Genomic DNA, 23253 nt, shown 5'->3' with positions numbered 1-23253 from the left:
CACATTTTTGTTTATTCCTGAGCATGCGCGACCATGCCACTGCGTGTGTGTGTGTGTGTGTGTGTGTGTGTGTGTGTGTGTGTGTGTGTGGCGCTCACTTCTCTCCTCCCACCATGCAGTTTCTGGGGATGGAGCTCACGTCCAGCGGCAGGATATTCGGTGTGTGCTCCAGCCACAGTCCTGGGTTGTGAGATAGGGACTTTCACCTGGAGCTCGCTGTACTGCCTAGAGCGGCTGCCAGGGAGCCCCTGGAGCCTGGCTGTCCCTCCCCTGGGCCAGGGCTATAGGTGTACATTGTCGCATCTGGCTTTTCCATGGTGACGGGAACCCAAACTTAGGTCTTCGTGCTTACATAGAAAGCTCTTTACTATCTCCATAGCTCTGATAGTTGGGCATTTTGATGGGGCCACTTGATGAACCTCAGTGATCTGCCTGTTTCCCGTTTTGCCCACCTCACTCCTGTGCTGGAATTACAGGCCAGCCTCACAGACTTTTTAAATGTGGGTTCTGGGGATCCAAACCCAGGACCTCATGCTTGCGACACTGAGTTTTCTGCTGCTTTTTCTGAGGCTAGAGACCTGCCTACTCTCAGGAGATGGAGTTCGTCTGAGAATTTGACTTCCTAGTTTCCCTTTGATTTCTTTGCGAAGTCATGTATATTTCCAGATATTGGAGGGGGATTCCTTTTTGGTGCTCGTTTCTAATTAGCTCCCCAACGGTAAGAGAACATACTTCCTAGGGTTTTTATTTTGACTAGATTTGTGGGGCATGGTCGTGCACATCCAGCACTTCGGAAGCAGAGGCAGGTGGATCTCCCAGTTTGAGGTTCACAGTGTAAGTTCCAGGACATCCAAAGCCACACAGTAAGACCCTGTCTCAAAACAAACAAACAAACAAACAAACAAACAGACAACTACACAAACAAAATGACTGTATTTGTTTTATGGTCTTTATTGCTACCTCTGACCTGGAGAAGTTTGTATTCTGCAAGTGGTTGGGCAACAGGGCTGGAGAGACATCCCTCGGCCAGACCAGTCGATGTTCCAGTCAGTGTCGGCCCACTCAGGCTGCCACAGAAACAGCACAGGCAGTGTGGCTTGAACAGCAGAAATGTATTACTCTTCGTTTTAGAGGCTGGAAATCCAAGATGGAGGAGGCAGTGCGGCTGGGTTCTGGAGAAAGCTCACTGCGAGGCTTGTAGACAGGCTGTGTGCGCCCTCACTGGGAGGCCAGAGGGAGGACACGAGTTCTGTCTAAAAGTGTTTTTCCAGTACAACTGTATCTTGGCAATGGAGGGCCAAGGAATACCACAAAATCACACCGCATAACAAAACTCAAACAAGAGAAAAACACAGAATGGCAGCTGCCTCTGACTGGGAAGAGAACAGCAGAGGGCTGGGTGAAGGAGACGGCCTTTATAGGCTCTTTGGAGCATGCGCAGTGGACTAGTGACCAGTGTGGTGGGTGGGAAGTTATCTCTTGTCCGTAACTCTGAAACAACATTTGGCTGTTAATGCTGAGTTACGGGGGTGGAGGTGGCGTTGGGGAGTGGGGGAGGGCTGGATTTCCAAGTCTCCAGGGTCAAGCAGGGGGCAGGGCGGTTTTCTTTTGATAACCATTCAGAAGTCAGGAACGAGGGCAACATTATCATTAGACTACTTCCGGTTGTATGGGGACATCAAAGTCCTTGGCAAGCTTGATCTTCACCATCAGGGCATTATGGGGGTTGTAGTCTGATTCCATGGGCAAGGGGCTGATAATCCTGTAATAACAACTGATTTAAGGTCTGGTTAGACATCTTTCAAATTTATTGAAAAAAATCTAGACAAGAAGTGTATAAGGCAGGAAAGAATTAGGATTTGGAGGAGGAGGAGAAGGGATGAAGAAGAACAACACCAACTCCATATTGGATTGTCAAGGATCCATCTGCTGGCCAGAGGCAGTGAGCTGTTCCTTACGGTTTTTTTTTTTTTTTTTTTGGTTTTTTTTTTGTTTGTTTGTTTTGTTTTGTTTTTTTGGTTTTTTTTGGGGGGGGTTTGTTTTGTTTTTTTGGGTTTTTTTTGTTTTTTTTTTGTTTTGTTTGTTTGTTTTGTTTTGTTTTTTTTGTTTTTGAGTTCTGTCCAGCGTTGTCAGATCTTGTCTTTTTCTGTACCTGATGGGTTGGTTTAGAAGCGGCGATCCTCCCTGAGAAAGGGGTAAAGGCCACCCTTCCCCACTGTTAGTGGGTCTAATCCTAGCAGGTTTTCTCTAATGGTTATCAAGTGGTTTGTATAGAACAAGAATTTTTTTCCTTAGAGCTACACAATAATCCCCTCGCCCTGCATAAAGCAGGTAGAGTGCCCTATCGTATTGTAGAACTATTTCAGTTAAAGAATCTACCCGTTGATAGATTTGGGTCAATTTGGTTTTAACAGGTACCTTCCCTGGTATACTGACAGGCACTAGAGGTAGTCATTTTGTCCCCTATGCTGGGAGTTTCCTTTTGACCTAATACTCCAGCCTGTTAGAAGGGGCGGGTGATATGCTCTCTTCTGTAACCACTTCCTACTGAAACTATTGTCAGGGCCCAGGAAGGCTGGAAGGCTAGTCAAAGGCCAGGAGGGGACTCATGCAATGGGGCATCATCTGGTTCGCTGGCCCGGCTGGAGAGACGGGGCAATCACATTGGGTGGACTGGTTTGTATCAGCTTTCATCGAGTCCAGGGCTCGCAGCCATTTGGGCACTGGTAGTCCATGGCTGATGGTGTTTACCAGCCGAGTGGAACTTTGCTGAGATAGATACAGACTAGGGACAGAAGTTAAAGTTTAGGAACTTAAAGGAAGAACATATTTTTGGAACGTTTGGGCCCATAAGTCCTGGTAATTGGGGGAGGGAGGTGCCCCAAGACGGACAGAGATCGTGCCCTCAGGAATAGGCGGTAGGGAAACTTAGGCTGAATTTATTTTTAGTCCAGTTGACCTATGAGAGGTGAACCCAAGTCTTAGGACTCTCTCAGTTCCCCGAAGCTTACTTTATTGAATTTATTGTTTATAAGAAGAGATACAAGTTTTAGATACATTAACATCGCCACTGTTTGTAACTGTACTGAAATCCACACCATAGAAAAGGCAGCTAACAGCTGGGGTGGATTCACGCTTTTGAGTCATAATAGAGGCTTCAGGTTAAAAAGCATGAACATTTTTCTTCTGTCTGGAGGGACGGACATAGAGATCGGGCAGAGATCTTTTTAGCACAATGAAAAGGACCTCTAAGTCTATACTTAGAATTCTGACAACTGAAGGAAATCTAAAATCTTGAGTTTGCGATAGCCAACGGCAGTCAGTATGTTATCAGCTTATCAGAACGCCATTGATCAGTATTGAAACTCACCTTTCAATAGAGGGGGAAAGGAATCTGGATATTTTTCATACCTTACATTACTTTCTTATACCGTGACAACTTGCATTTCCGTGTCTCAAAACATCAGCTTCCCCACCCTCAGACGCTTTCTTAGACCTTCAGAACTTATTTAAGCTTCCCCATTGCCATCTGACCACTGACCATGAGAAGTTATTGCTGAGAGCCACAGTGCAAGGCAGGTTCCTTTAAATCCTTTTGTCTTCTTTTGCTCTCCTTCCTCTGTCACAGTCAGGTGGCCCTCCTGACACAGGACAGAGGCTTTGGAGGAAACCCTTAAATAAGCATGCTAGGGTCTAGAGGAGGGGGAGCCATCACCCAACCCCAGAGCCAGCTTTCCAATTAAGTGGAACAGCATAAAACAACTTTAATATTATCCACAGCATTTGAGGATCTGCATTCTCAGAAGACAATTGAACCCTGGCTATACTGAATCCAGAAAGCTGAGAGATAAATTCTAAACCCTGGCTGTCAAAGCAGCCACGGTAAGCAGCATCAGTGCTGGTGGCTGGTGGCTGGCAGCAGCAGAGATAACCGGTAAACACTGAACGCAGAACGCTCACACACCCCAAAGGAGACCAGTCAGAAACAAAACATGCGGCGGCCACTCTCGTTCACGTATTTAGCTGAGCCTGACCTGGTTTTGGCTCGGCTCCCATGTTTGCCACAAGATGGATGGACACACTAGAAAGCACAGAGCCATCTGCACACACAAAACAGACAGACAAAACTTTCCAAACAACCAGAACCAGGCGGGAGGGTGGGAGGGTGACATCTTGCTTTTTGCCGTGAACAGGAGTGAAAGGGTTTTGTAGTTGCATGAGAAGTGGGTGATGTTTGGCTATAAAAGGGTTTTGAGTGTCCCAGACTAAGTGCACTTGGAAGTCAGTCTGGCAAGAGAAAAGGTATGTCAGATCGTGTGATTCAGAGGAGAAAGCAGAGGGGAATGGCCAGCGACCCTGGGGACAAGCAGATGAAGGGAACAAAGGTAATAGAGGCTCCCACTATGGCCCGGAGTTCTTCCCCCTCCCCTAACAAGGGGATGGGATAGGTTGGTACCACTAGGGGTGGGTAAGTGGAATACCCCTAAAGATACCACTGAGTGGTGTGGTTTGGTGAGGTTGGTAAGACTGTCCCCCCCACAACCCTGATAACAGGGGAATAAAAAGGGGAGGTGGATCCTCAAACCTCTGTCAGATCAGAGTAAGTGGCAGAAGGAAGGAGATCACTCACACTGATACCATGATGCCTACCCATGGCTTCCTGTCGGAGTGTGGTGGTTAGGCCTAGGAAGTCCAGGATCCTTCAGTCATTCATGACCAGGCCTAAGAGATTGGCTAGAGAATGATCTGGGCCTGATGTCTCCATACTCTGAAGGACACAGGGGCAGACAACATGGACACAGGTGAAGTGGTTTACGAGGGCTCAGTGACCTAGGCCTAGGCCCCATGACTCCCCTGACCACATCTGAAGCAGAGACCAGGAGGTTGGTTCTCAGGCCATGGGAGGCAAGGGAACCTGGGCAGTTGCTATGGCCACCTGAAAGGCCTTAGCTAGCATCAGGGTTTTTCGTTTGGGGGCCTTTTCATCTCTCCCGTGGTACACCTTGAAGTCCATCGCTAAGACTTTTTGCCTGTGGAGTCAGGGTGCCCCTTTCTACGCATTTAAGTTTGGCTCCAATATCAGGAAATTCTGGGAGAAGAAGTAGACCATGAGGAGTTGTTTCCCATCTGGGGTCTTGGGATCCAGATTGGTTCATTGTAGTGGGGCCTTCGTAAGGTGGTCCAGGATTCTTCTGCTATGGTGGAGGGTTGGGGAGGGCAGAGGGAGGGGGCTCTCGGTGAAGAAGGCCAGCCATAGCCTTAAATACCATGGCTGGGGTACCTCCACTTCAACAGTCACTTCTGGGACTCAGGAAATTGTTTTACGATGACTGATGGGAAAACTTCCTGAATTACTGCTGGGGGACGCCTGCCGATGGGTGAGTTCACTGTAGGTGGACTGGAGATGAGAGAGGGATAGGTCTTGGTGTGGCTCACATCTGACAGCACAGGCAACAGAAGAGCCTGAGTGGAGCCACCAGAAAGTGTTTTTTTTCTGTTGCAAGGGTATCTTGGCAATCAAGAGTCAAGGAATACCACAAAGTCACACCAAGCAACAAAACTCACAGGAGAGATTTATTTTGGGAAAAACACAGAATGACTGTGACTGGGAAGAGAGACGGCAGAGGGGCGAGTTTTTATAGGGTCTTTGAAGCATGCGCAGTGAGCTATTGGGAAACCACAGGGCAGCCGGAAGTATTTCTTGACCTTTAACTCTGAAACACTGTTTGGCCGATAAATCACAGGGATTCCCAAATGTCTAAGTTCAGGGTCAAGCCAGGGCCAGGGTGTTTCTCCCTAAACTCTTTATGATACACTGTTGCCAGTGAGCTAGTCAGCTCTGTAGGGAGCCGGGTTGGGGGTTGCGGGGAAGCCAGAGGTGAGTAAAGTCCTGGGTAAATGTATATTATTGGCATGGGCACAGCCATGCCCAAGGCCTCGGCCCCATGGGTTCCCCGTATGCCCACACTCAAGAGGCCTAGCAAAGCTTTCCTAGGGGGTCTGGGTGTGAGTGTTTATGAATAATTGATTTGTGTGTGCAAAGACTGGCAACCGCAGCTCCCCCCTTCTGGATGTTCACAGCCTGACAGTGCTCCCTGTAGAGACCTCCCACCGAGACCTCAAACCTTATTTTCAGATATCGTTCTGGGGACCAGGTTTCTCATCCGAGATGGATGAGTACACAAACATGTAGTCTATACTCCTCGTCCTGTCAATCACTGAGAGTAGGTATTGACATGTCTATCGCAATCGTATGTTTGCCTATTTGCTTCTCAACGTCAACAGCTTTTGCATTATGCATCTTCAAGCTGTTATTAAATGCACAATTCTCGCTTAGGATTACACATTTTTATTACAGATTATCTTTTTTTTTTTTTTTGGTTCTTTTTTTCGGAGCTGGGAACCGAACCCAGGGCCCTGCACTTCCTAGGTAAGCGCTCTACCACTGAGCTAAATCCCCAGCCCCAGATTATCTTTTACTATTACAAAATGAACTGTTCCACCGATAGTAACATTCTTTTTGTAAATGTCATTTTCCCAATGTTATTACCCAGGCTGGTTTGGTATAAGCATGATATGTATTTGTCATCTTAATTCCTCTAAAGAACCAAAACAGAGACAGTCTCATGTATCTCAGGCTGCCCTTGAACTCAGTAAAACAAAACAAAACAAACAAACAACTCAGCTGAGAACGATGTTGAATTTCTGATTCTCCTGCCTTTGCCTTCCCAGGACTGGGACTAGCCACGTGGGGCTTGAACTCGTGGCTTCATGCATGCTAGGCAAGCATCTTACCAAGCGAGCTACATTCCCAGCCCCCATTCTTTACTTTTAAACGGTTTGTGTCTTCTGTAGTTGAAGTCTGTTTCTTCCAGGCAGCCTACAGTTGGGTTTTGCTTCTGTCCCCTGAGATGCTCCAACTACTCACATTTTTTGTGATTGCTGACATGGTTGAGTTTGGAGTCTCCCATAGCAGCTAATTCTTCATTGGTTAGTTATTTTTCGTTATTAATTTTTATTCAAAATGCCGTTTAACTATAGATGATGCCCTTACTAAAGATTGGTCGAGATTTTTGTTTGTTTGTTTTTTTAGTGTGTCTAGAGTTAGTTCATGACTAGTCTTGAGTTTTACAATTTTACCAGGAAGCAAATCTTATTATTAAAACATTCTTATTAAAATTTGAGCTGGAAAGAAAATCCTGAAGGTAAACCTGGGTTGATTAAGTCATCACATGACCAAATGAACTTTTTTTTTTTCTTTTTCTTTTTCTTTTTTTCAGAGCTGGGGACCGAACCCAGGGCCTTGCGTTTGCCAGGCAAGCGCTCTACCACTGAGCTAAATCCCCAACCCCCAAAATGAACTTTTTTTTTTCTTTTTTTCGGAGCTGGGGACCGAACCCAGGGCCTTGCGCTCGCTAGGCAAGCGCTCTACTGCTGAGCTAAATCCCCAACCCCCCAAATGAACTTTTAAATTCCCATTTTAAAGTGTTTAGCACCAGATGTGCTAATGCACATCTGTAATCCTAGAACTCAGGACGAGAGAGTTAGAGGCCAGCCTGGGCTAGATAGTAAGACCTTGTCTCCAGGGTCCAGTAGGAGGGAGAGGGTAGCTCTGAGGCAAATAAAACAAGATTGTGAGAAGAAACCCAAACCATTCAAATGGAAAGAATAATTTCTTCCACAAATACTGCCAGGACCAGGAAACAAAACCAAAAATCGACCAATGAGATTATATCAAACTTAAAAGCAATCAACAAAAGACGACTTAGAGAATGGGGGAAAATATTTGCAAATTATTTTTCCAGCAAGGGATTAGTGTCCAGAACAAACAGAAGTTCAACAGTGAAGCAGTAACAATCCAATTAAAAATTGATAAGTGCTCTGAACAGACATGTCTCAAAAAAAGGACACCAAAGTATTTAACGAGTATATGAAAAAAATATTCACCAGCACGGTAATGTAGACCAAACCCACGAGATGCCACTTTACAGTTAGAATGGCTCTTACAGAAGAAATAAATAATGCATGCTGACAAGGTTGTGGGGCAGAGAGCTCTCGTGCACAGTTGCTAGAAACACAAAAATTAGTACAACCATAATAGAAAACACCGGGGAGAGTTCTCAAGAGTGGGCTGGCTAGACAGCTCAGCGTGTAAGGGTGCTTGCCACACAGGCTCGGAGACCCAAGTTCAAGTCCCAGAATCCAGAGAACCAACTCCACAAAAATCATCTTCCAACTTCCACTTGTCCCATGGCATACTCTACCTCTCACAACACACACACATACACACTATTAAATACAATTGTATAAAAGAAACCAAAGGACTGGAGAGATGTCTTAGAGGCTAAGAGGAATGGCTACTCTTCCAAAGGACTTAGGTCCAATTCCCAGCATCCACATGGTGATTTACAACTCTCTCTCTCTCTCTCTCTCTCTCTCTCTCTCTCTCTCTCTCTCTCTCTTTCTCACACACACACACACACACACACACACACACACACACACACACACAAAGAATTATTTGAGGTCAGGGATATTTAATGCTGGGAGTGGTGGGAGACATCTTTAATACCAGCACTCAAGAGACAGAGGCACCCACATGGCAGCTCACAAAGATCTGTAACTCCAGTTCCAGGAGATGTGATGCCCTTTGACCTCAAAAGGCCCCAGACACACGTTCTACACAGACACGCACGGGAGCAAAATACTCATAAACATAAATAATAAATAAATATTAAAAACTTTAAGAAACTGTACCAACTTGGTTAGGCCACAGGCTCTGATACTTAAACATTGTCCCTGAGAGTTCTGAGAAGGTATTTCTGGAACAAGTAGAGCTGGTTGCCTCCCATAACAGGTGTGGGCCTCATGTGGTCCACAGTGGCCTTAGTAGAAGACTGATGGCCTCCACGCACAAGAAGGAACCAACTACTAATAAAACAGCAGTCTCTGCCATTATCTCTCTCCTCTGTCTCGTGTGTGTGTGTGTGTGTGTGTGTGTGTGTGTGTGTGTGTGTGTGTGTTCATTTATAGTGGTAATGACCACTCTTTATAAAGATTATATCAGGGTTTGGGGATTTAGCTCAGTGGTAGAGCGCTTGCCTAGCAAGCTCAAGGCCCTGGGTTCGGTCCCCAGCTCCGAAAAAAAGAAAAAAAAATAAAGATTATATCAAATCACAGTAAGGAATGCCAAGAATCTGGAATATGCCAATCGCTGGCACAGATGGACACAGTCAGGTGCTGTGGAAAGCTGCTCATGACGACTGATCTTGTCACCCTGACTGGCTGGAAAGCAGCCTGCATTCTAGATTCTGGGTGAGAACCTCTCAAGAGAATGATGGTTTGTATGAGAACAACTGAGGGTAAACGGTCAGCTTGAACGTGAATGGTACTGCGCAACGGACCCAAATGGAACCAAAGGGGAGAAGGAAGCAACACGTGCACACACCACGCTCGCTGCTACTGTGGCTACCATCACCCATGAACATCTGACCGCTCTGGATGTGATCAAGCCTGTGACTCCTGGAAGCCTCCAGGTCTTCAGCCTCCAAGTGGGACTGTTATCGGCTCAGTCCCTCTTTTTCTGAGGCTTCTAGCTTCTTGGGGTGGGCAGATCCGGGGTCTCTGGGCTCTCTAGCATGCATATAGGCAAGGACCAGCCAGCCTCTAAGTGTGTAAGCCAATTTAATAGGTTCCTTTTTACACTACAATTCCTTTCCACAGGTTCTAACCCTCAGAGAACTCAACTCACACCTTCCATGAGAAGTTAAGCAATCGATTATCCTGTGACCAGGCCACTGCGCTCCGAGGCACATACCTGAAGGATTAAGGACAGGTGTGCAAACCAGGACATGAGTTTACAGCAGCTCCATCAACAAAGCCAAAGGTCCACCAGTTGACTGGCAAACACAACGTGGCACGCCCACACAACAGAATGTCACTCCGTTCTAGAAAGGAATGAGACCCGACACCCAGCATGAAGGCAGATAGAAGAACCAGGAAGCACTGTGCCAAGCGCAGAGAGTCAGGCCCAAAGATCACATCCGTACAAATCTGTTTATTTTAGATATCTAGATTAAGGGATTCAAAGAAATTAAAAGCAAGTTGTTTGCCAGGGGAGCGAGGGATTGTGGGGGTGACTGCTTCGTGGGTATCCGGTTTCCTAAAGGTGGGTGAGAATGTTCTGGAACTGGAGAGTAGTGCTGGCTTCACATCGGTCACACATGCAGCAAATGGCATTAAAAATGGGCCAGGTGATTAATCCTGCTTTGTGTATCTTACCACAATAAAAAGAAGAATTGACGTAACACACAGAGAAGGGTAGTGTGTGAGCATACTAACAGCTTAGTGCTGTGGAAATGATCCCGGGTAATAGAAATACAGCAGCGAATGGAGAATTGAAGGTCCTAAAATAAACCACCAACCGGATACAAGGAAGGCTGGTCGGACTCCAGTCTCAGCAGCACTGAAATCCACTGAGGGGGCAAGTGCCTCAACCAACCAACGGAAGGCCGAGGACCCCACATTTCCCTATAGAGTATTAACTAAGGCGCAAGCAGCCCCAATCCAACTGTTTACACACAGAGCTAAGCTCCTGGTCCGCTTCAGGCGAGACACTGGCACAGCACAGGGAGACCTTGTTTAAGGCTCTAACCCCTCCAGGGACTGAGTGGTGCCAGGGAAGGGGAAAGTGAGAAGCGGTCCTTTCTGAAGGGCCGTGTCACAGCCTGCCTGACCGAGGCTCCTCAGCTTCCTCTGGGGTGTGCTCACCTCGCCGTCCACCACCCAAGCTCACACCATCCCAGTCTTCCAGAGTGATGTCCTCTCCCTGACTTAGCTCACTATGGCCCTTCCCCAGCATATCCTGACGGACCATGCCAGAATGTGAGCACTGCTCTCGCCCATCTTGCCCTCACAGACTGGAGGAGTGGAGGCCTCACCACCAGGCTGGGCCGCACTTTTTCTTGGACTGCTCATCTGTGCACCGACTACTGGCACAGTCGCACTGGACTGGCACACTACAGGGCCTACTCCGAGCTCATGGAGGCCTCATATCTGTCTTGGTGGAAGAGGCTGCTGGTACCCATCCCTCGATGTTGGGAGATCCCACACATTGACCAGTAGTATCTTTGAAAGAATTCCTACTCCACATATCTTCCTTTGGTTCTAATGTGTCACCCTGAGGTGAGGGGGTTAGAGTATGGCTCCCTTTACTAGAAATATCACCTATGACATACAGCCTTCCATCGCCTGTGCATATAAATATCCACATACATTATCTAACAGTCACAGCCATCACTGAGCCCCTAGTTTGTCTCAAGAGCTGGTACCAGGCCCACCTGACAGACCTTGTGCTTAAAGTTATCAATAGGTATGTTTGTAACTATTTCCTAAGCCTCACACAGCCAGTGTTTAAAACATGTGAAGGGCATCATGCAGACTCCAAGGTCACTAGTAAGATCCTCACCAGGTAGAAATCTTCAGGAAGTCCAGGGGCTGAACTTCAGACCTTGAAAGGACCTTAGCAGTTACTTGGCCAACCTAATGAAAATCAGCCAAGTGCCTAAGTGGCTGCTGGGAGACCTGCCCAAGGTCATCACAGGAGACAAGACAGCAATTTCCAAAGCTGCCCTTTATTTTTATTTTTGTTAAAGATGAATTGACTCATAATGCTAATTTTAATATTTATCAAACCAGTCGTGGAATGAATTTTTAATGCAAAATAACTATTTTGGTCTAAGAAAAAAATTGAACAAACTGGGCTTTCAACACTACGTCAAGCTGTATGAATCCCAACCTACTGGGCCGTGGAATAATGGATTCTTAATTGAATCTGTGCCTGAGAGTAGAAGACTGATTTTTTAAATGGGAAACCTCACAGAGGTGGTGAGAAATAAATTCAGTCAGATAAATTATTCCAGGAGAAAGAACAAAACCAGGCCAGAAAATGGCTTTTTCTAGAAGACCCCAAATAAACCCAGGACAGCTGACAGCTGGCAAACCACAGTGCTCACCCCGTCTTCCTGGCCTCAGCAGACCCTAATCTCCAAGGTATCACTGAAGCCTGTCTAGCAGTTCAAGACCCTAGTCGTTTGCCACATTTGTATTACTGGCATCCCAGGACATGCTACCCAGAGTTGTCAAAGACCATGGCAGCAGCAACTACCCCTAGCTATCGAGGCTGGCATAAGAGCCTGGGAATAGCACTTCTCAAAGACAGGAAAACGGAGGCCCAGAGGGGCAGGCACCTGCTCCAGCAAGGTCACGTGGAGTTAAGGGCACTAATCATACAAGGTAGCGTTTTGGCAGATTTGTCAGCTCCTGAGTTGCTCCATCTCCAGCTGTGAGGGCCTCAGAGGCATGCGAATGAAAATCAAGAGAGAATTATGGACATAGTATTTATAGGCAGGAGGGAAGGAATTAACAGGGTCATGAAAGCTGGGACACAGGAGATCTTGTTTACTGAGATTCACACTTTACACTCAACCTTTATTAATGGTTTATTCTGGTAACACTGGTGGGGGTTGGGAGGAGGGCTGGAGAGATGGCTCTTGCAAAAGACGCAGGTTTGATCCCAGCACACAACTGTGACTCCAGTTCCAAGGGTTCCAATGGCACCTTCTGGTCTCAACGGGCGGCACCAGGCATGTACAAGGTGGGCACACACACAAGCAGGTGAAAACTCACACTTTCCTGACAGTGGACTTGAACTTTAGCTGCAGATGGTCTTGATGGACCACCATTACTAAGAAGGACGTTCCTTGCATCATGAGAAACAGGTAACCACACCAGGGAGGTACCACCAGCGTAACTTAGTGGGAAGATGACAACCATTTCCAAACATATCAGTTGCTTCAGAGGACACTGTCTCCAGGGCCTTTTCTATTACTTTGAGTTTTAACCAATAATACTCAGTCATGGGGTGTTTCATAGGATGCCAACGCCAAGAGAAGTCCATGAAAACACTTTAAAAAGATGGTGTTCGATTATTTTCTATTTTTCCAAGAGCAGCTTCAACGTACTGCAAATCAAACAATTCCCACGAGGCCGGGTGGTGTGACTGACAACGCTGCAACCAAAGACCCTCCCAAGCTATCCTGTGTGTCTGGGGTAAGTCACCAATCCCCCAGCCCCACCCCAGCCAGTCTTTACTCCTGCACAAGGATGAAACCCAGTTGGCCCTCTCTGTCACAGGGCGTGGACTGCTAACTGGCCAATCAAGCTCCAAGACTTGGAGGGTAAGTTCATCCTGTTGTTGTACGTATGTACCACTACCAGTCCCAAGGGGAAGATTCTGTGTAGACAGCACGCTCCTTTGATGACCACTAAGATAGGGAGAAGAAACATCACAGAATGTTGTTCAACAACACCATCTTTATTCAAAAATATATATCTATGAGACATTTCAGAATATACTGCTGTCACCAATGGCAGCCTATACTTCTAAATAAAGTCCTAAATTAATATACAAATTTAAGCTTTAAAAATATCCTTTAGGAAAAACAAAACAAAAACAAAGAAAGACTGAAGACTTTCTGAGGAATATGACCCTAAAGGAAAGATCCTTGAGGCCTATGGATCCCCTAAAGAAACACAAAACCAGAAGTCACCCACCCCACCCACCAGATCAACTCTCAGGGACAAAAGTTTCACTTAAGTTAAACAAGGGAAGTAAGCACACAGTTGGGAGACTGAGGGAGGGGAGGAAGGAGAGGCAGACAACAAGAAAGATTAAAAAACTGAAGCATTTCATTAAAACAAAACTAACTTCCTTACAGAAGTCTGCTAGCAACTGGTGTTAAGAGACCAACACATTCATTTACATAATCGCTACTGGTTCGTGTCTTGATCCTGCTCTAAGAGTTACACACTGATTGCTGTCAGACTCCAAAGAATAAAACACAGCACTGAGCCGACTCCATCAAGTTGTCATCAGAGCAGAGCCGCTACAATCTTTTGTCTGTCTCGTGGGAAAGCAGTGTCTGGGGGAGGAGTTGAGGATGGTGTGCACGTGACAGTATAGTGGCGCTGTGTGTGGGGAGGTGTTCCGCAGCAGAGACGGGATTTCACCCAAGTCAGTGCTGTCCTGTAGCCTCTGGAGAAAAGGATGCTGACAGAAGAGGCAGAGTGAACAAGCAAACAGCAGCCTGCATTCGATGTGATAACAGTTTCCACAGTGACCAGGCTGGACACAGTGGAACTGAGTCTCACCTCATAGCAGGCAGGGTGGCTTCTCAGACTGAAGCCTGCCTACAATGACACAGGTTTGCTTTAACATGTAAAAAACGATGTGTGCTTTTTTGGTGATCCTGAAAACAGCAACTTAAAGTAATGAAGCTTCTCAAGGTCCCTTCACTGAATTCCTTCTTACAGCTTTTGGACTTCAGCTCCAGGCAACAATTCCTATTACACTAGGAGGACAAAAGGGTTTCTGCCCTTTCCAATGTCAAACAAGCCTGCCAGATTACAATCACTTCCAGGTGCAGGCCCAATCTTTACGAGACGTAAAAATCTCAACCACATCATTCGGTCACAAGGTCAGCTGGCATGATAATGGAATTAAAACCCCAATCAGTCTCCCTCTGTTCCTTCCCCTGCTGGAGGAGAGGTCTTTGTATGAGTTCTCCTCTCTGCGTGGGAGCATGGATGCAGAGAGCAGCGTGATGCTGGCAGGCTCAGTGTCCTAGCTGTAGATGTTCAAGGTTAGCCGCCATGCTGGGGATGTATGTCCACATGGTGCTCTAACTGTAAGCTCCAGCCCCAGTGGGAGGGGGAAGGCCCGGACTCCAGCTGTGGGCTGTGGAGGTGCATCAGCCTGGGGTGCGCTATTCGGGGCGCACTGTCCCAACAGCTCCCTTCCCAGCACCAGGGGCAGGGGCCCTGCTTTAGGAAGGTGCTCTGAAACCGGGAACCTTGAGAAGTGTGGCAGGGAAGGCTGTGGAGAGAAGCCAGGCAACGACTCGTGACCCCTGCCACTCTGTACCTGTACTCTAGGTCTCAGATCAGCTTTGAACCTTATTGCAGATTCTCTAGAACGTTCACAGACACACACACCTACCCTCTCTACTAGACGTGCTCAGGTCGGGAGATGTCAGCAATTTGGCAATCTCTTTGTGGCAAGCTGTGCTGCCGACCTTGTGAGCAGAGGGTGGCCAGGAAAGCCAATTCCTGCAGCCCAGCCCTCACTGGAAGCCTGTTCTGAACCTGGTCAAGGCCAGCTCAGACTTCCATGACATGTGCTGTCACCGAGGCAAGCTTATCTCAAAAGCTTCCAGAAGTACACATGATTTTCATGGCTTGTGGGTGTAAGAGAGCTAAGAATGGAAACGCAGCGGTGGAAGAGAACGTGAGTGGGAGGAAGAGTCTGTATTCTTAGCAAATACGAATCAAAACTGAGTCCATCTGCACGGTTCTGAACCATGCTCAGGAGGGAGCCGGAGGAGAGTGAGAAGTCAGAGTTCCCCGCTTCATTACTGAGGCAGATGCTGGCTGAAGAGAAGGAGCCGGGGCAGGGGACTGTCTCCAACAGTGACTCGCTTCTTTTTTCTGGCACACACGGGAACCTGGAGCATGATACCTGTCTTAGTCAGTTGAAAAGAGGTCACCAGCAGAGGGCAGAGGTGCCAGGCCCCCTGTGACATTAGGCAGCAGTGAGAGGTCCGGCAAGCTCTGAATGTGGGACTTGAGTTCCTTGCGGACCTGGGTTACTCGAGCAAGCTTCTGTTTATATTCCTAGAAAAGCCAAAGGAGAAAGAGACCCCAGGTTACACTGCTGCGCTGCCCATGCCACTCACCCACCAGCTTGCTCCACATCCCCCAGCAGACTGGCAGAGCAACTCAGCACCAGGACCACACTGCGGCTGCCAGGCACCCACGGCCCAGCTTTGCCGTAGTGCTGAGAGCCTGTGAAGGGACGCGCAGCCCAGCACATGAAGTTGGGAAGTAAAAGTCCGTGACCTATCTGCTGTATGCCTTTACCTGGTCCTCCACAGTTGTACAGATCTACAGGCGCTCACGTGCTGCTGAGATCTTTGAGAGCTTCATCTAGACCAACAGTTTTCAATCTGTGGATTGCGTCCCCTTTGACAAACCTCTATCTCTAAAAATATTTACATTATAATTCATACCGGTATAAAAATTACAATTATAAAAGTAGCAACAAAAATAATTTTTTAAATATTTATTTATTTATTTTATGTATATGACTACATTGTCGCTGCTTCAGACACACAAGAAGAGGGCATCAGATCCCATTACAGATGGTTGTGAGCCACCATGTGGTTGCTGGGAATTGAACTCAGGACCTCTGGAAGAGCAGACAGTGCTCTTAACCGCTGAGCCATCTCTCCAGCCCAACAAAAATAATTTTATGGTTGGTGTCTCCCACATGAGAAGCTGTATTAAGGGCCACAGCGTTAGGAGGGATGAAAGCACACTTTTTGTGTTAAAAGCTTATAGACCACCCCAGATCAACCACTCACAGCAAGTTCTCCACGTGCCCCAACAGCCTCCTGCCACCACCACCTGGGGTTCTAGGTACTTGGAAGAGGCTCTGTGCTAGTTTATCTAGGAATGTGGCCAGCCTGACCTAGGGTCTACTCTTCACTGAAAAGGTACAATGTGCCCTGTTATCACTGTGAGTCAGAGCCCAAAGCATTGGAGGGTCTCTTGCTTGTCTCTTGCTTGTCTGGGTCCTAGCAAAGGCTGTTTCTGCCCTTCTACCTACTGGCTGAGCTCACCTGTCTGAGAAAAATCCACTTAGTGCTGCCCAAAGAGCAGGTGTCCACCCAGACTGCTGTTCTACTACGCCCTTGCTGTTTCACTGGAGATCCCAGTACCTGCTCTAAGGTAACCTCAGTCACATGGACTTCTACATTCCTCTAGAGTTTATGACTCCCAATGATAGAAATGGGGTGGGTTTTTCTGTCCTTAGCTCACAAACACTTCTAATAAATCTGTATGAGAAAACACTGGGCGATGTGAGGCCCAAGGCTTAGAAATGCCTTATTTTCCCCCAACAAGGCATTTTGTAAAGATAAGGAAGTTCTCAAGGCTGGACCCATGCTGCTTAAACGTTCTTACAGGAGAGCACCCAAAACACTGGGAAGACTCGGAGGCTACAGGTTACAATGTTTCTGCCGCTTCCGTCCTATATGAGACACATTTCCTCCTTCCTGCCTGAAGTGTAGAAAGAGCCTTTATCATGAAGACCTGTCTGTCTGTCTGTCTGCCTGCCTTCCTTCTTTTCCTTTATTTTTGGTTTTCTAGACACTTTCTCTGTGTAGCCCTGTCTGTCCTAGAACTCTGCAAAGTAGGCTGGCCTTGAACTCACAGAGATCTGCCTGCCTCTGCCTCCTGAGTGCTCAGATTAAAGTCATTTAGCCACCACCACCACCTGGCATGAAGCCCTGTCTTTAATTCAGTTCTTTTGGGAGACTAGGGAGATCTGAGATCGAATCTCACTACGTAGTCCTGGCTGTCCTGGAGCTCACTATGTAAACCAGGCTGTCCTTGAACTCACAGAGATCCACATGCCTCTGCCTCCAAAGTACTGGAATTAAAGGTGTGCACCATTATACTCAGCAGTAATTTCTTAGTTCTTCAATCCCAAATACCTTGCACACAGGAGACAAGCTTGAGGATGTATGGAAAACTATATAAACTAATGATGAGGACTCTTCCATCAAACCAGGAAGCTCTGGACATACACACCTCACTCTACATCTGCCACACCCCACAGTGCCCAGAACAGTAGCAGGGTAAAGTAGCAACACAGAGAACAAAAATAGGTATAGAAATCTTCCTCAAACTTAAGTGTTTAGGCAACACTTTCATTCCTGCAATGTAAGCCACATTTAAGCCTGGGTTCTACAAGGCCTAGGTCCCCTGCGTCTGCTTGCACCAGTACTTAAGTGGAGCTTATCTAAGTCGTCAGGCCAGTGGTCTCTTTCTAGTTATAATGAATTACTTACTAATCACAGCACTTGGAGGACTGAAGCAGGAAGATCATGAATTAGAGGCCAGCCTGGGCTACACAGAGATCCTGTCTCAAAAGCAGAACAAATGAAAGCCTTGAAGACCAAAAGGTTTAAGTACTCAACAGGATAACCAGGTATAGCCTCCAAGTTCCTAACCGCAAGTCAAGACTGCCTTAGAACAAGGGTCCCACAGGGCAGCTGAGCAAGCCGGCTGAGTGACAGACAGGGGGACAGGTCAAGCTGCAGCTGCCCTTTTATGGTCACTGAGCAGACTACACCTCTTCTCCTGGTGAAGGGTCAGGTTTTCCAAACGAAATCAACGCTAACTGCTGTCACAGCCTAACGACACACTGAAGAATAAGCCCAACAAAAAGAATAAGCTGAGTGTAACGTCAGCTCCCATTTCTAATTCTTCTGTTTGACACTTCCCAAGGTAGGGGAGTGTATTCCCCACTCCAGCCCCCAGAGAACTTTCCAGTTTTCTGGGTTTAAGGAGAGAAATAAGAGCTCAGGAAAATCAAAGATTCTCCCGTCTTTCCTCTTGGCAGTGTGTGGTCCTCAAGCTGTTGCTGAAATGCTGCTCCCTTGGAGAACAGTGCACTTCACAACTCCGCCCCCTCCACAATGCTACTTGTGATGACTGACATGAGTAAACATGGCCCTCTCAGGCTCACATATTTGAGTCCTTGGTCACTAGAGAGTGGCACTATTAGAGAAGGATTAGGAGGTATGGCTTTATTGTCGGTGTGGCCTTTGCAGGGGAAGTGTGTCACTGGGGGTAGACTTTCAGTTTAGGATACAGCTCTTAGCTATTGCTCTAGTGCCGTGTGCTGCCATGCTCCCACCATAATAATGGACTGAGCCGCTGGAACTGTAGGCCAACCCCCAGTTAAATGCTTTCTCTTTAAAGTGTTATCTTGGTCATGACCTCTCTTCACAGCGATATAACAGTGACTAAGTTCACGCAGACCAGTTCCCGTGAAGAGGCCCACTAGGAGCATTCTGATTCCCAAAGGCTGCAGTTTTCCTGTATCTCTGGCACACCAAAAGCCACTCAAACAGGGCAAGGACAGAATCCACAGGCTATTTGTTTAGAGTCTCCTACGCTTGTGTGTGATCCTGACCCAAGCATGGAATCTACTGCTTGTGCCTCCTTGTTTGGTCCATGCATTTAAGATATTAGGAGTCACACCATGGGCACCCCAGGATGCTGTTGCTACAGTGCTTTGCTGGTCTGTGGTCTGTCTGGCAGCCATCCTCCCAGCCACAATACAAGGTCTTTGTTGCTTTCTTCACGGGTGCCTTCCCTGAGAAGCCAAGGCAACCCCAACAGTCCCACTCCTTTCCTACCTATTTGGCCATACTTCAGCACCCAGCAGTTGCCACCGGCCTGTCCACTGAATAACAGTAGAGAAACCTGAAGCAGGCCAAGTCACATCTGACCTTCTGCCACCACCACAGTCAAGATCCAGGGGGCTGTGATGAACTTCTAGAGTCTCTGTGGCTGCCAAGTAATGTTTCAATTGTAGACAGCCTAGGTGTATTCTGAGACAATGTCTAGGATTTATGCTCTTGGCAAAGTTTTGGAGGCTTGCCTCACAGTCACAAACTACAGGACAAAGTGCATGACTGAACACAGGCAGCACGGCAATGGACAAAGAGCTGGGGGAGCAGGGCCTTCCACATTCTTTGCCTTTTATGGCTAGGGCAGTGAGGCAGACCTGACATGCTGTAGATGAGCTCTGGGATAAGCGGGTTAAAAATGACAGGGCTGACAGCACAGTGACCTTTCCACAGGAATGCCATTTTCGAAACAAACAAAATTGTGTTTCCTCTAGCAGCTCACGTGAGAAACGCTGACCATTCTCAAGCCCACTGTCTCCCTGCTACAGTATTTACATAAGTATAACACTCGGGTGGCCTGAGAGCTGAAAAGCATCTATGGGGCCCCATACCTTTACCACATTTTGCTGTGCTATGGGACACAGGGCATGACTCCCTCTGGACGAGACTCATGAAGGACTACCATGTGCAATGCAGCTCATGAAAGGCCCTGCTTTAAATAATGGTGGTACCACACTGAACATAACTCCAAGAGCTACTTTATAACGTGGAGAAGCCGGCTTCTGAGCCTCTGTAACAGACCACTTACCTAGCACAAGACCTCAGTTCCAATGGCAGCACCAGGAAGTGGAAAAAGAAAAAAGGAAGTAAACTTTTACCTAGATGTGGTTTAACCTAGCCAAAGCCCTCCCATGCCTCCAGGTTTATCCTCCATGGGGCACAGGACCTGCTCTGTCAATCAGAGCCGCAGGAAGCACATCTGTCCAACCATCTATCTGGCTGAAAGCACAGCACTTACATCTGCATACTGGAAACAAGAATGCTGCTTTACATTTTCTCACAGTTCCACGTAGAACAAAAGCCACCACTAACCTGTCCCCCTCTCCCTGCCAGCTCCAGGGCAGCTACCACATCTCAAAACGATACAGTCTGGGTGTCAGAGCAGGGCTGGAGCTGCTGAATACGATGTTGGGGAGATACAAGGAGAAGAAGACACTGTGGCTGCACCCCCCAGTTTGAGACTGGCCAGTTCCATCACTAAAGCCACTGATAAGCATGCACACAGTGCACACAAGGACAAATGGCAAAGGAGCACATGAAATGTCCTCTGAACACCCATCCACGCACCAGACACCAGCCATCTGTCACATGGCAGTGGGCTTCTTAAAAACTGGAGCACACACAACCTTTTTCTGGGTGCTTCTTTTTCCTCTGGGGATCCTCAAGTGTATCTACTGCCACGACAAAAACCCCAGTTTTAGGGCTTGAGAGATGGTTTGGAGGTTAAGAGAACCTGCTGTTCTTTCAGAGGATCTGGGTTCAATTCCTAGTACCAACATATTGGCTCACAGCCATCTGTACATAACTACAATTTCAGGGACTCTGACATACTCTTCTGACCACTGTGGGCACCAGGCATGCACACGATGCACACATGTATATGGAGACAAAGCATGCATACCCATGAAAAAGAAAATAATTAAAACAAACAAACAAATCTGATAAAGATTTTCACAAACAAGGCAAGAATACAAAGTTACCTGTCTATACTGAGAGCAATGTAAAGGTAAAAACAAAATTACTGGGGTTGGGGATTTAGCTCAGTGGTAGACCGCTTCCCTAGCAAGCGCAAGGCCCTGGGTTTGGTCCCCAGCTTCGAAAAAAAGAAAAAAGAAAAGGAAAAACAAAACAAAACAAAATAACTTTTAAGACGAGGCAATTCCTGATAATTTAATGTGGTGGAAAAACAAACAAGTTTGAAGTCACGCCTGGTGGTGGCTGCCTATAATCCCAGCTGCTTAGCTTAAGTCCAAGGCCAGTCTGAACTCCAAAGGAGTTTAAGCCTAGCCTCAACTGCAGAGGGAATTCAAGGTCAGCCTGGGTAACTTAGTAAAACCCTGCTTCAAAATTAAAAAAGGAAAAGGAAAAGAGAGCAGGTCTGTGGTGTCATATTCAAGGTCCCACATTTAACCTCCAGTTCCTCAGAGGTAAAAACAAAAGCAAGCAAACAAACAAACCTCACATTTAAAATGCACTGTGAAAAGACTCCCGAGTCCTTCCAATGCAAGTGCGTGTGCAATGGGACCCTCACAATACAGAACACCATTTTTTTTTAAAGACAGGGTTTTATGTAGCTCAGGCTAGCCTCCATCTTCCCCTGAAATTATAGGCATGTAACAGGAATGGAAACCATGGCTGTACTGTGGGTGACTAAGTGACTTGGACAGAACTGGTGTGAATGAACAGATCTGAGGCAAAAAGAACACCCAGCCCTCCTAGTTACTATTACGTTATGAGCAATATTTAATTTTTCTGATTTATATGTTAAGAGACATGTAGATTTGAAGAAAAAGAATTATTAATGAAATACAAAATCCTCTTCTCATAAACTATTCGACTGTCCTTACAGTCCAGCAAATTTCTCAGACACTGCCTTGAGTGTATGAAAGGCCCTTTGACCGGAGGCACCCTTTTTCTCTAAAAGCCTACCTCAAAACTAGGAGGGAAAACAAAAACAAAAATAGAAATTTTCACCTAAATGGCACCACATTCCAAATCATTCATCTGTAGGCCTGGAGAGAGGAAGAACTGGTCTACAAGGTGATCCCAGAGCACATGGGACAGCCTGAGACTGGAGACGTTCCTGCTAAAGAGCAGGCTCTTAACCATGCTCGGATCCATCAGGCTGTGACCAGCCCTGACTGCAGAGCTAAGGAGGGCTTCCACTATTGTGAACACACACCAGGACCAAGGCAATGCTTCGAAGGATTTAACTGGGGCCGGCTTACAGGTTCAGAGGGTCAGTCCATTATCATCAAAGCAGAAACATGGCAGTGTCTAGGCAGGCATGGCATAGGAGGAGCTGAGCTCTACATCTTCATCCAAAGGAAGCCAGGACTGTTTCTGGGCATCTAAGATGAGGGTCTCAAAGCCCATCCCTACAGTGACACACTTTCTCCAACAAGGCCACCCCTCCAAAGAGTGCCTCCCTAGGCCAGGCATGCTCAAACCACCGCAGAGGGCTAGTGGTGTGAGAATGGTGATACAGGCAGGTTTAGGCACAGACGGAGTAACTGTGATCCACAAGAGATGGAGAGCTCTGAAGGATAAAGTGGAGGCTGAGGCAACATGCGCAGGGAGGGCACTTGGCTTCACAGGGTGGGCTAGGAAGGCGTGCTGCCCAAAGAGTCAGCGAGGTACAGACAGACGATGAGTAGGAGAAGGGAAATGTGAAAACTAAAGGAGAGGCAGGTGGAGGAAACAAGCCACATAAAGCCAGAGAGGAGAAGCCAACAAGGGCAAGCACCAGAGCACAGGCTGGTGGGGATGTGGTGGAGGCAAGCCATGGCTGGAAGAGGCAAGCTCTGGGTTATGAGGAGATATGGGGAAGGCAAGCCATGGTGGGGCGGGTGTGGGGATTTGGACCATTTTAGGGGCAATGAGAATGTTTAGGGTAACAGTATGCTTCAAAGCTGCATTTTGAAACATTAGAGGGTTGATGAGTGAAGAATGGATTGTTTCCCAAAAGCCAGTAACTGGCAAGTAAAGCTACAGAGGGAAGGTGACGGCAGAGGTGGAGACAGGCAGTGGAATGGGGAAGATTCAAGAAGAACAGAGTTGGGAGGTCGTCTTAGTTAGGGTTTTACTGCTGTGAACAGATACCATGACCAAGGCAACTCTTATAGAGGACAACATTTTTTTTTTCTTTCTT

At 47.1% G+C, this 23253-nt stretch overlaps 1 protein-coding gene and 1 long non-coding RNA gene across 6 annotated transcripts in view; one reads left to right on the top strand and one right to left on the bottom strand.

The window, feature by feature from the left end:
- Positions 1-9004: 9004 nt before the first annotated feature.
- Positions 9005-10307, top strand: LOC108350509 (uncharacterized). Its single transcript, XR_001837335.3, has 2 exons — positions 9005-9536; positions 9724-10307. It is a non-coding gene; the product is annotated as an uncharacterized LOC108350509 (long non-coding RNA).
- Positions 10308-13354: 3047 nt separating this feature from the next.
- Rprd1b (regulation of nuclear pre-mRNA domain containing 1B) overlaps positions 13355-23253 on the bottom strand; it is a 46276-nt gene continuing 36377 nt past the window's right edge. For all 5 annotated transcript variants that reach the window (NM_001098727.1, XM_039105089.2, XM_006235412.3 and 2 more), the window contains one exon: positions 13355-15732. In NM_001098727.1, coding sequence (NP_001092197.1) covers positions 15583-15732 — 150 coding nt within the window. In that variant the 3' untranslated portion in view covers positions 13355-15582. The remainder of the gene's footprint in view (positions 15733-23253) is intronic.

Source organism: Rattus norvegicus, chromosome 3 (genome assembly GCF_036323735.1).
Source record: "Rattus norvegicus strain BN/NHsdMcwi chromosome 3, GRCr8, whole genome shotgun sequence".
Lineage (NCBI taxonomy): Eukaryota > Metazoa > Chordata > Mammalia > Rodentia > Muridae > Rattus > Rattus norvegicus.
Note: the sequence above shows the minus strand (reverse complement) of the source record. Positions and strands in the feature narration are given on the sequence as shown.